The 13,926-nt window shown below is 38.2% G+C and overlaps 1 protein-coding gene across 1 annotated transcript; it reads left to right on the plus strand.

The window, feature by feature from the left end:
- The first annotated feature begins 9,732 nt into the window (after window positions 1-9,732).
- On the plus strand, window positions 9,733-11,539 carry en2a (engrailed homeobox 2a). The gene is made up of 2 exons (XM_061757537.1): window positions 9,733-10,266; window positions 11,226-11,539. Exons 1-2 carry the CDS (start codon window positions 9,759-9,761, stop codon window positions 11,537-11,539), a joined length of 822 nt encoding a protein of 273 aa, XP_061613521.1. The 5' UTR covers window positions 9,733-9,758.
- Window positions 11,540-13,926: the final 2,387 nt, after the last annotated feature.

Consider the following 13,926-nt stretch of genomic DNA (forward strand, 5'->3'; position numbering starts at 1 on the left):
CTATTATATTGAACTTTGAGGTTCATAAAGTATAAGCAATATGCATACAGTGTTATATTTACTTTTGGACCAACTTTCACCTGCACTCTTTTAATGGAGTCCAATAGAGGGGGGAAAAACTGAATTAGACAACATAACGTAATTGAAGAGTTTTGATAATGAATGTTTTTTTATACAAAAAAAAGCACTAACTCGCCACTTCATTAGGTACACCTGCACTATAAATAAATGCAATCCGAGAGAAAACCAGAAAAAGAGAACAGATATTTTAGTAGTAACAATAATTTTTTTTGTTTTTGTTTTTTTTTTGTTTTTTTTTTTTAAATCTGACAATTTTATTATTATTGTACTATTTTTTATAGGGTGTTTGGTGCAATTTTAAAGACACTTCATTAGGGACACCTTAATATCACCCTCGCCACAAAAACCTGCCTGGCAACAGCGGCTCAAAATAAACCCGTTTGTAATTTAATTGCATTGTTGCCATTATTTCACTACGCTATGACATGACTTCATAAAATAATAATAATATTTAAAAAAAAATTTAATCCACGTACGCCTCTCACATATTTTTTTCAATAAACAATACAGCAGCAGCAGAAAACTGCCCCTATCCTGGGTGTAAGTTTGCGCGTGGGGAAAGGGCTTTTTCACCTGCCCCTCGCCCCCTCCGCCGAAAAAGGGAGCAGGAAGTGGGGGACAGGTGCACGAGGCATGTGGACCATCCCAAGCCCGAGAAGCATGCCCACGTCAAGCGGGACCACCCCCCGTCCCACATCCACCACGCACGCACGACGACCCTCAATGGCCAAAGTCCAGCGCTGCAGGTGGACTTTGACATACAAAAATAACTTGGACAAATTTGCATTTTTTTGCGCGGGAAAAAAAGAAGAAGCATTTTTTCCCAAAAGCCCTGAAATTATATTCAGCACAAAATGCAAATGAGAGTCGATTTTTTTGCAGTAAGTTTCTCCCCGTTGTTAAGTGTTATTTCCTATTTTTACAAAATTGGCCTTTATTAAAAAGGGGATTAATGTGCATTCATTTGCATTATTCTTTAAATACATGCAACTTAGAATATATATTTGTATTTCTTATATAATTTTCCTTCAATAATTCTTCTAACTTTATACAGTCAAAATGCTGACAAATTTAGAAATAGTCTGTAAATTAAATTAAGATTTATAGTCTATATACATTTAATATATATATATTTTTTTATCTGAACAGTATGATCAATTCAAAATACTAACCGTAAATTATTGTTTGCACTTTTGTTTGGACTTGGATGTTTCAATGTTCCTTTAATAAATTTAACGTTTCAAAAATAAAAGCAATACAATAAAAATGTTCACCACAAATGATTGTCGTTCCAAGACTTTGAATCATTTGAAATATATTGAAATATACTTTTACTTTTTTCAAACATTTTAATTTACAATTTAAACTTGTCTAGGACGGTGGAAAAAAATCTTAATGTAGTTTTTTTCCAGTTTACTCAACTTTTTCCAATGTTATTAATGAATTACTACCCGCAAATTATTGTAGAACACGAGTCGATTATTTATTTATATAAAAATATATGTGAAGCTTTACATCGTAATGAAAGCCAAATGCAAGTATGGCACATTTTCTGTTTTAGTAAACATTTTATATAATATTGGTTCAACTTTTTCCAATTCAAAATGTTCACCAAAAATTACTGTTGAACATTAGAAGGCTAATTTTAACTATAGCAATCACATTTTCAATCTACGTTTCCTTTTCCAACACAATGACTAATTTAAGAATTTCTTTTTACGATTCGTCTGCTCATTCTGTTCGCTGATTGGCTGGAAGCCCTCACGTGGTTTTACTGCCTTCTCATGTCCATGATGACTTCTTTGCACTATAAAGGCTGAAGGAAACCGAGTTTATTTTTCACCGCATTGACGTCACGACTTTGTCTGACGTCTAAATATGTGCGAACGTGTTTAGAAAACAGTTAGAGGAGAGGGGAAAATTTAAAAAATAATAATAATTAAAAAAAAAAAAAAAAAAAAGAGTAAGACAATCCCTCTCGGCCCTTTGCAGCTTTCTAATAACTTTTAAATCCGTGTGATCGCTGTGCCGTGCAGACGAAATCTCCTTTCAATCGGGTTTGTTCTTACTTCAGCCACTTAAGAGCACAAACGACAAACGCCAGCATGCGCCACCCTGAGCGAGCAATTAAGGCTTAATTGGATGAAGTCTCTAATTGAATGGCGAGTCGAGAGCGTCACTAACGACAGGAGAAAACGGCTATTAACAACAACAACAAAAGTGGATTTTAATTAAGTATCACGTTTGAAACTCACTTCGAGTCAATTATTTGGAATTAAAGGACTTTCAATGGGGATAATACTTAAAGCCAAACAGTTGTATTTTTAATTTTTTTGTTTGTGTGTGTATTTAATGATTACATATCTAGTTATTTTATTACAAGTAGTATTTGTACAATAAAAAGCATTTTTGTCAACATTGACTTTTTGTAATTTGTACTGATTTCTACCGTTTTTATAACATTCAAAGCTAACAAGCTCATTTGATCAATTCTATTCATTGTATATTTAGAATACTTAAATTATACATTTTTAAAATGTAATGTGTGTCGTGAGAATGTATATTATTGTTTTTGTTTTAAAACAGAACTACAGCAAAAAAATAAAAATAAAGTGGTACCAATATAATTCTTTTGTTTTGAATTAGTACAATATAATCTCCCTAAAGTAATCTTTTTTTGTTGTTTTAAATTACAACTATGGATATATGTACCAAAGTAAAGAGACTACTAGAACTTATTGTTGTTGTTTTAAATTATAAATATAGGATGAAAAAAGAACATTTAAGTCCAATTAGTGTACTACAATTATTTATAGTTGACCTTTAATTGAAATTTTGAGTTTTTATGTAATATTTTACAACCTTGAATTCACTTATTTTTTAAACCTATAAACAAAGATAATACAATACGAATTTATCCAAATAAATACTCAAAATGATTATTTATAAGGCTTTTTTTTTACCCTTTTAAAGGCAATCAATGTCTTTTTTTCCCTTCTTCTTCTTAGTAATTGGACAATGATGGCGGGTCTGACCCTGGGTGTCAAAACACTTCCGGGTTTGGACACGCACACAAAAAAACAAATCATACACATCCATAGCGAGGGGGTGTTTGTGGTGGTGGGGGGGGTGTCTTTCACATTGTGTGAAAGGCACAGGAAGCAGCAGGATTTAAGGGGAGTGGGGGTGGGGGGGGGCGACCCCTGCATGGGGATAGTTTACAGAAACTCACCCCTCACCCCCCCTTCCGCAAGGGGGGCGTCTGTGATCTGTGAGCTGGCACACATGATGGCGTCCATTCACAAATCCTACATGTGCGCGTCACCTTTTGTAGTGTATTACCGCACACACACGCGCACACACACATCCGCTTCTGAAAGTGGGTTATGGGAGCTCAAGGACACTGCACATGCGCACAAGACGCGTATAGTGTAGTACCGTGTGGGGCTGCATGCCAATTGGCTGCACACACCCAAAAATAAATATTTCACTTCACTTTTGGTGGTGCTAACACACACACACACACACACACACACGCACACACACACACACACACACACAGCAGAAATTATGTCACTTCATATTATTCTTTAATAATCAATTACAAATGCTGCAGATTTAACTAAAGCTAATAATAATAATTCAACCATGCGTGAAAAGCATACAGCAGTCTTACACGCATCATGCTTCATTAAAGACAACATGATGTCCTTTATTACTTTAAAAAACAAATAAAAATAAAAAAAAATATATATATATATATATATATATATATATATATATATATATATATATATTATGGGTGTCCAAATATCACAATGACAATATTAAAATACAGTAACCAGTCCGCCAAAAGTGTTCACCAAAAATGGTCCAGTGTTTTTAATCTTAAAAAGAGTATTTATGATTGTAAGCCACTGTAACATTATGCACAGTTCGTATATTTACACTGTGCTTAGATATATAAGGAGGGGGAGTATATACCTGTGACACTTAAATCAAAACGTATTGTGTGCAAGTAAAACAAGAAAAATGTACTTAAATGTTTAAAAATGAACAGTGCATAAAGATTAAATGCAAATGTACTTAAAAGTTAAATACAACTGAACTGCACATGAAAAGTAAAAAATGTACTGTGCTGGATTAAAAAAAATAATTTAAACAGACTGTATTCATAGCTACAACCTTAATTTTAATATTATTAGCCTAAACATTAGCATAATTGCCCAATTCATTTTTGAACGTTTTTGGAAAGCAAGAAAAAAAATAAAAATAATTCAACAAACGAGAGTCTCATTCACTCGATTTGACTGATTAAAAAGAAAAAAAATTGCAGGCAATTTTTTAATTGACGTGACAATAAATTAAAATCATTTATGTATTATGCTGGCGGCACGGTGATCAACTGGTTAGAGCGTCTGCCTCACAGTTCTGAGGACCCGGGTTCAATCCCCGGCCCTGCTTATGTGGAGTTTGCATGTTCTCCCCGTGCCTGCGTGGGTTTTCTCCGGGCACTCCGTTTTCCTCCCACATCCCAAAAACATGCATGGTAGGTCAATTGTGGACTCTAAATTGCCCGTAGGTGTGAATGTGAGTGCGAATGGTTGTTTGTTTCTATGTGCCCTGCAATTGGCTGCCGACCAGTTCAGGGTGTACAACCGCCTCCTGCCCAAAGATAGCTGGGATGGACTCCAGCGCTCCCGCGACCCTTGTGAGGACAAGCGGCTCAGATAATGGATGGATGGATGGAATTATGCTAATAGGCTAACAATATGTTTGACAGTGATTCATGTTTTAAAATGTCAAATTTATTAGTATTTGATTCTCTTGCATACCACTAGAGAGAGCCAGCGTACCACTAGCGGTACTCGTACCACACTTTGAAAATCATCGTTAAATAGAACCTAGAGGTTGACTGTTCCTTGTGGAAATGACACAAAAGTGAGAATCAAACATAATATGACGGTAATTCTCAAAGTACCACAAGTGGTACGCAGGCTCCCTATAGTGGTACGCGAAATAATCACTCAATTAAACGTTTAAACTGTGCATCATGTTACAGTAGCTTAAACCTTTCCAATCCAGTAGAGTACATTTTTTTTGATACAAACACAATACATGCATTTTATCTGTAAGAGCTGCTTGTTTTGAACATTTTAACTTATGTGAAATACATTTGAATTTACTCATCACATAAGTACATTATTTCTTATTTTCCTATATATAAGCAGTGTAAATTTTCAAACATGCGCACAATGTGACTTGGCCTATAGGCCTATTATGCTACTGTATTTTAATGTTGGTCACTATGGTGGTACTTGGAGAGTATTTTTTTGAAGTGGTACTTGGTGTGAAAAGTTTGGAAACCACCATGTAATATGAGTCATACAAGAAAAAAGAAATGGCGATATCTAGTTATTTTTTATTATTTGGACTATTCTTTGTAAAAAAAAAAATAATAATAATAATTTTTTTAAATAAATAAAAAGAGGGACTGGTTCTTATAATCAACAAATACACATCCAGTTTTAAGTCATCATGAAAATAAAATCACAATTGATGTTGATATACTGACGCACATATGTTTTAATAGTATTTAGTCTTGATTTTGACAATTCTTTGTAAAAATGTCACTAAAATACATACCCAGGTTCCTATGATGACAAATACACATTTTAGGTTTAATCTTAATCTCTAACCTAACATTTAATCTTCACTTTGACCGGTATTTGTGAAAAAGGTACTAAAATAGATGCATGTTTTATCAAGACAAAAATAGATTTAAGTCTACATATTCACTTTTATATAAGAATGAAACTAAAATACATGCGTTTTCATAGAAGAAAAACATTTCAAAGTGTACTTTTTAGTTTTAATTGGACTGTAAGTGAAAATGGGATTAAAACAGATACAGATAATATGTTGCTGTGATGCAAAACATACATTTAAAAGTCTGTTTTTTAGTTTTGAGTTTGACCATTCTCAGTAACAATGACACTAAAATGAAAGCACAGGTGACTATAATGACAAATACAAATACATTTTAAAGTTTAGTTTTTAAGTCTTCATTTAGACTACTGTAGTGAAAATGAAACTACAATTGATGCACATTTCCCTATAAAATAAACAAGTCTACTATTACTATTCTTAGTGAAAATGGCAGTAAAAGAGATGCTTGTATGGCTTTTAGACCAAAACAGACGTATATGTTCTAATAGTGACAAAAATAACATTTTAAACTGTTTGTTGTCTTAATTCCGACTGTCCCTTAGTAAAGAGACACTAAAATAGATGCACATTTTCCTATAATAACAAATACCGATTTTGAAAGACTACATTTTGGTCTTGATTTGGTTATTATTTGTGAAAATGACATAAAACTGAGGAAAACAATCTAAAGTCTATTTTTTTAAGTCTTGATTTGGACTATTCTTTGAGAAAATAGACGCACGTTTCTATAGTGGCAAAAACACTTAATTTTTGTTTTTGTTTTAAGGTTGATTTTTCCTAGTGATTATATATTCCCATTGTGAAAAAAAAATTAAGTCCAGTTTTGAGTCATGAGATTTGATTATAGATATTTCTACATTGAAGTCTAGTTTTGGGTGTTCATGTTAAGTTCTCCACGTGAAAATGACACCAAGTTGAGATATTATTGATCAAAATGCAATGCTAAATTCCTACAATTGGAAATCCACATTTTATCTAGTTTGGACTCTTGAGGTTGACTTTTCTTTGTAGAAATAACACCAGATGTGGACAAAATGGCTTCAGATGACAAATGGTCAAGTCTAGTTTTGTGTCTTGCTATTTAGTTGCAAATATTGCTACAATGACAGATATACACTTTTATGTCTACTAGCCAAGTGGAAATAACAGCAGCAGGGTGATTTCAAATGGTTTACAGTATAAAATGTGACAGCAGATTGGGCCGAAATACAAGAAGAAAGATGGCGAAATATCCATAAGAATTTAGAGGGAAAATGGATCAGGGATCATGTGTGTGTGAATATTGTAATGTTCTTTTTTGTGGAAACAAGCCCGACGTCTTGTGCCTCTATTGTGTGCTGCTCATTTAGCGCCTTCCTTCCACTCGCAGCGTGACAACAATGTGTGTGTGTGTGCAATTAGAATTCAAATGGAGCTTTAAGGAGTGCTAGCATGGCACGATTCCACATTGTTTGGGCATCGTCCAGCCCCCCCCCCAAAAAAAGCAACAATTTGTATGGTAAACTCATCCACAGGTCCTAAAAGATCCATATAGTAACTTGAAATAAAAAGGAAAAGTACATTACAGTGAATAAGTGCCACACTCACCCTTCCCTTGGTTGATCTCTCCTCCCCCTGAAGTGTGCTCTCTCCTCGGCTCGGACGGTCCCCAGTCTGCCCCCCGCCCCGGGCAGCTCGCTGTAAGCATGTGTCGCCCCGAGAGGAGGAGGACTACTACGCACAAAAAGTTGGTCAGCAAAAGTTAGCCCCAAAAGTTTAGTCTTTGGCGGGGGGGGGGGGGGGGGGGGGGGGGGGGGGGGGGGGCCTCCCTGCATGTCGTTGTGCATCAGTGGTTTCCTTTTTAAAGAGGATATGGACCACAGGTCAGCGTGGGAACACTTGGGGAAGACTAAAAAAATAAGACACTTAGTAGTAATATACAAGACTATTTTTGCAAAATGGACAACTTTGAACATGAGCGCAAGACATACACGGCTAGAAATTTCTCATGTATGTATTTGGATAAAAGGTCAGACCAAATTTTTCACTCATCAGTTGTGGGACTACATTGGTGTAAAACCTACAGCACTGGGGCCAGGTACGGCCTCTCTCATATGCAATTGTAATATAAATATCAAACAATAAAAAACATGTCAAGCTACCAATGCGTGTAATAAAACAATTTGATCATCATTTTTCATAACTGTATGATCCTCGGAGGACTGTATAAAACATGTAAGGTTCCCCAATGAATGATGTCATGTGATTAAGTTTTTTTTTTTAAGGAAGTTAAAAAACATTTAGAAAATTGTACATAATTTGGGTTTATTTTGCTTCATTTTTTGCAATTTTTGTTTTGCTGTCTCTGCCCTTTTTATTTACTAAAATCTGTATCATTGACGGGTAACCTACAGCTCATGGGCCACATACGGCCCACGAAAGCATTTAATTCGGCCTACAGTGTAATTCTAAAAACGGACATAGGAAATCATTTAACCCACAAATATTCATAATACATAAAAAACAGTAATTTATTTTTTCATAAATGTAATATGGCCTGATGCAAACTTTTTACATCCTAAAAATCTCAATTGGTTCATACAAATATAGGCAACCTCTGGCTCGGGGGCCATATAAGGCCCCGCCACAACACTTGATCCGGTCCGCCATGCAATTCTAAAAACAAATCAAACTTGCCTGAAAAAGTCTCTACTCAAGTGCATTCAAATACAGAATAAATGCCTTATGTTGGGAGAGGGTGGTTTTGTTTATTCCCCCTTTTTCATGCAATCTGGGGAACCTTTTACCCATCAGGGGCCATAACTTTACCTTAACTCCATGAAATACAGTTTTAGTTAGAATATGGGAAAATGCTCTGGAGGACATATCAGGCCCACAGGCTGTAGGTTAGTGACCCTTGTAGCTCAGTGGTTCTCAAAATGTGGCAGTGTACCACTAGTGGTATGCAAAAGAATCATAAGTACAGTTCAGTTGTATTTACCTTGAACGTTTTACACATTTGGACGTTATCTTTGAGAATTATTTTTATTATTATTATTTTTTAAACATTGATTTATATTATTGTGATTTTCGTCTTGCCCTATTAGGGACCCCCACAGTGAGTTGCTTACATTATTTTTTGGGCAGTTTTTAGACCGGATGCCTTCCTGAGGCAACCCAACCATTCTTTAGCCGAGCTTATGTTATTGAACTTTTATGGGCAATACATTTTAATTGAATAAATATTTTAGTAGCCTATTTTTCCCTATATTGTAATGCAGTATTAACGTTCAAAGTGTGCATAAAAATTTACAGTGGCTTAAAAATTAATATTAAACATACTTTAAGGAAAAAACCTCTGCCTAGTTCAGCAAAAGAAATACAAGGCTCGTTGTAATCAATTACCGGAGAGAGCCTAGCAGTGGATTTGGGGGGCTGAAAAGGCAAAAAGGGGGCGTGCGCGCAGAGCTTGAGAGCCCACGTCACGTGGCCTGGCTCCTGGCCTCCCATTGGTCGGAGGCACGTGTCTGGGAGGACAGTGGGGAGACGTCACTCAAGGGGGGCTTCTCGTATGGAAAATAAGAAGCAAACTCCAGAGTGAGAGTATTAAGAGCATCACTTTTTTTTTGCGAGCCTCTTTATTTAGTTTAGTTGAAGCCGTTCGCCGCCGCGGACGTCTCTGCACGTAAATGTGCGCAAATGGCTCGGGCGCACTCGTAACGGCAGCAACGCGGGGGCTATTATGTCCAAAAAGTATGCTTTTCTCCGAGGACGCTACCGCGAGGCTGTGCGTAGCACTCTCTAACCGTTGTTGATTGTCTTATTGTTTTTCTTTTTCTTTTTTTCTTTTTTTTAAACAAATCCACCTCCAACTTGTGCATGCGAAGCGCGCCGGAGGAGAGCCACAAAAGGGGTTAAACATAAAGAGAGTAAAGGGGGGAGAAAACAAAACAAAAAAACGATTCACGATGGAAGAGAACGAGCGCGGCAGCAGAGACGAGTCGGCGGAATCGAACAGAGCCATCCTGCCTCTGCTGCAGGTGCAAGGGGGCAACGCGCAGAACCCGCACCGGGTCACCAACTTCTTCATCGACAACATCCTGAGGCCGGATTTCGGACGCAAAAAGGACACCGGAGCGAACCACCAGCACCGCCGCGGGGAAAGTATTTTGTCGCCCCCGCCGCCGCTGCCGCCTCCACCGCCTCCGCCGCCGGAGAGCCTCGGCAGTCCGGCGGCGCCTCAGACCGAGCCGGTGGGCAGCACAGTGCCCACGGAGGGCACCTCCACGCCGCACGCGGACAAGCCAGCCATAGCCGCCGAGGAGCCCCTGAAAGCCCGCGGGGAGAGCGGAGACCAGTGCCTAAGCTCGGACTCGGACAGTTCCCAAGCCAGCTCCAACGCAGCCCCAGCCCAGCAGCCCATGCTGTGGCCCGCCTGGGTGTACTGCACCCGCTACTCGGACAGGCCCTCTTCAGGTGGGTAACCCCGAATGGAGTCCCGGAACACTGAACGACTTCGAGCTGCGCGCTAGGGCTCATCGACCCATGTGTTTACCTTTTCGATTGATGCACTCTTAACAAAGCACGACTCTTTTTGTTTTTTGTTTTTTTTAAGAAGTAGGCTATTTTTTTTTAAATACACAGAATAAATAAACGGACGCGAATCGCCTTATTTGGGGGAGAAAAAAAGCATTTGATTTTTTTTTCTTTTTTACACAAAAACTGTGTGCAAAATAACACTCGGCGAGACGGTTTTCTGATGTGTTGCATGCATTTGTTTACACGTCCGCTTGTTGTTGTTGTTGTTTTTAATTAATTAATTAATTTATTTATCTATTGCTTCTTGTTGCGCAAAAAGCTTACAGGCGTCAGCAGAAAAACAAATTATACGAGTGTCATGCGTGGATCAAATCGAGCGGAGTACAACTTGTTCTCATGCATTATGTAGCTAGAGGAGGCGACTACTACGAGTTGTAGAGTTTGTGTGTGTATGGAGACACACATGCATCGCGGTTGTGTTTGTGTGCGTTTAATATATAGCATTAGAAATAAAGCATTGCGCCTAATGCTACGTGTTTCTAAGCTTGCGAAAATACATTATGCACCATCACATCGAGTAACAATCAGTAGAACGGTTTTCAGAATTTGACATTTAATTCAAATTGACTGCTAACCAAATATATGCACGTGGGTAAAGGGCCATTAAAACACACACACACACACACGCACGCACACACACACACACTTGGAATTATTGCAACACAAGTAAACAATATTACGCTATTGTTAATTAATTCCGTATGTGTGGACATGTAGGGAGGGGCTTGTTTTCTGTAATAGGCAAATAATCTGCACGTTTTGCATCATTTTTGGATGTTAATATGAATACGTTAAAGTGGGCAAAATATATAAGTTCTGGATTGATTCGCTTGCAGGTCCGAGATCCCGCAAACCAAAGAAGAGCACCAGTAAGGAGGACAAGCGACCACGCACGGCCTTCACCGCCGAGCAGCTGCAGAGACTCAAGACCGAGTTCCAGACCAACCGCTACCTGACCGAGCAGCGGCGCCAGAACCTGGCCCAGGAACTGGGCCTGAACGAGTCCCAGATCAAGATCTGGTTCCAGAACAAGCGCGCCAAGATCAAAAAGGCCAACGGGAGCAAGAACACACTGGCCCTGCACCTGATGGCGCAGGGCCTCTACAACCACGCCACCGTCACCAAGGACGACAAATCCGACAGCGACTGAACAGGACCCTCCTTTTAGGGTTGTTGTTGTTGTTTTTTTTTTTTGTTTTTTTTTAAATAGTCTATCCTACCACACAGAAATATAAAGCAAGACTACAGAATATAGTGAAGTCAGTTCACATGATCCCACTATATAGGAATATTAAGATGCAATAATATCATCCAACAACAAGGGCCAGTTTAAGAGAGAATATACCAGCATAAATCCAGTCTGCAATATCACGTCTATACAAGATGCTGTATGAAGTCGTCATTGTCTGTTCCCCCGCCCAAGCAGGAGCTTCTAATTAATGATTTACTTATGAATGCCATCCGGTATACAATATAAATATATATGATATAATGATTGTCATTTTTACATCTGGCACTTCTATATGAGAAGACACAAGTCCAAAGAATGTTTTCTTTTGTTTGTTGTTGTTGTTGTCGTCGTCGTTGTTGTTGTTCCTGCTGCATCAAGGCTACTGTGAATTTAAATCAATGCTAACTAACACCATTTTGTTTTTAAATCATGTATAGATATGAAGAGAGAGAAAGAGAGGTCTATGGCATTATTTTCTAACACGTTGCTTATGTGCGTGTGTTGTTTTATTTTAAATAGCAATATCAATCACTGCTGTGTTAAATGAATGACTGCTGCCTCTATAGTGACCGTGTAGCATTCAATCCACAAGCACTCATGCAGCTTGTGTTCTTGTTAAATTTTCTACAGTATTTGAGGACATTTATCATTGCAAAAGAAGGCATCCGTCTGTGACTGTATTAAAAAAAAAAAAAGGACTTCATGTGTATTTATATAGATTCTATTGAGAAAAAAAATCTATCCAATGACCAGTGTTGCTTTAGAGTAGGTATCTGGGGTGTTTACACTGCTTGTTTATCTTGCAATAACTTTTTTTTTGTTTTTGTGAATGGAAAATGTGTCTACGAGGCCTTTTGCATGAACGCTGCAATCTGTTGTACTTGGGGGGGGGGTCAAACAACTGTGTTTATAAATGGGCAAAACAAGTGTGACCGAGCTACTAAGGCTGTATTCATGGATCAGGGGCCAGGGGAACCTTTCGCTTATAAGGGGCCAACAAATGTTTATTATTATATATTATGGGCATTTTGGGGGGCTTTTTATAACACTGTTTGTAGAATTGCTCTCGGGGTCCACATATGGCCCACGGGGCGCAGGTTCCCCACCCCTGCCATACGCCAAATTTCTGTTTGTTTGCCTTTCAATGTGTTTTCTGTTGTGCATCTGCAAAAACAAGTGTGTGTGAATTAAAAACAAAAAAAAATGATGATCCACCAAACTGAAACACACTTTGCCTTAAAAAGTCCCCATGTGGACTTTTTTGTGAAACAGAACTGTGCCGAATCAGATAAGCAGTATTACTTCAAAAAACAAATGCAGACTATTCTAGCTGAATGCCTTTTACAAACACTGCTGGTATACGACATCATGAATTTACTCATCAGTGTAGAGCTATCTATCTATATATATATATAAACAATGTTTAAATGAAATGACAGCACAGAGTTGTAGTATACAATGCTATTTTTTATTTTATGTTGGACGCTATCCTTTGGTAAAGAACAAAAAAACAACTCAAAAAGTGTACATAATTTGTATCATGTGTTAATTGTGTAATTAACTGCCTCCTGGAAATTGCAAGAGTAAATAAACCTTGAAGATTATCAACAAAAATTTAATTTCTTATGTTCATATGAGCCACGATGTTCACCTTAATTTCAATGCTGAAAAAAATAAAATATTGGAACAAAAAGGTTTAAATTTTGAATGGCACAATAATCCTCCTTGCCACGCAAACACCCACTCGGCAGGATCAAATTCAGATGAAAACATTGGCCAAAGCAGCCAAACATTATGCAAGAGAAAGCCTTGCACAATCCCCAGCCTTGTCCCCCTCCACCCCAACAACAACAATGGCCTATCTGCATTTTCATACTTGAACCGCTAGTCTTTGTTTGTGCGGACGCTGTCCTGTCTTCGCCACGGTCGGTCTTCCTCGCACCCTGCTGGAAATAGAAAGAGAAAAAAAAACTTCCATCCAGAAAAGGGAGTGGAAGGGAAGGAAGGTAGAGAGAGAGAGAGGGCGAGAGAGAAAGGGAAGGGGAGAGAAATGAAGGTCAAAGCCTGTCATGGCTGCAGGTGGCTGGTTTATACACCCCTTCATAGTCAACCCCCCCCCTTTCTTCCTACACCCACCCCTCACTAACCCATTCTCCACACAGAACCTTCCCACCCAAACTCTCTTCCCCTTCTCTCACGCTCACACACATCTTACTATCACTCGCCTTTATTATTTTCCTCCTTGCCTAACACACACACACGCGCGCGCACACACATACATACACACACACACACACACACACACA

The sequence above is a fragment of the Phyllopteryx taeniolatus genome, chromosome 20 (genome assembly GCF_024500385.1).
Source record: "Phyllopteryx taeniolatus isolate TA_2022b chromosome 20, UOR_Ptae_1.2, whole genome shotgun sequence".
Taxonomy (NCBI): Eukaryota; Metazoa; Chordata; class Actinopteri; order Syngnathiformes; family Syngnathidae; genus Phyllopteryx; species Phyllopteryx taeniolatus.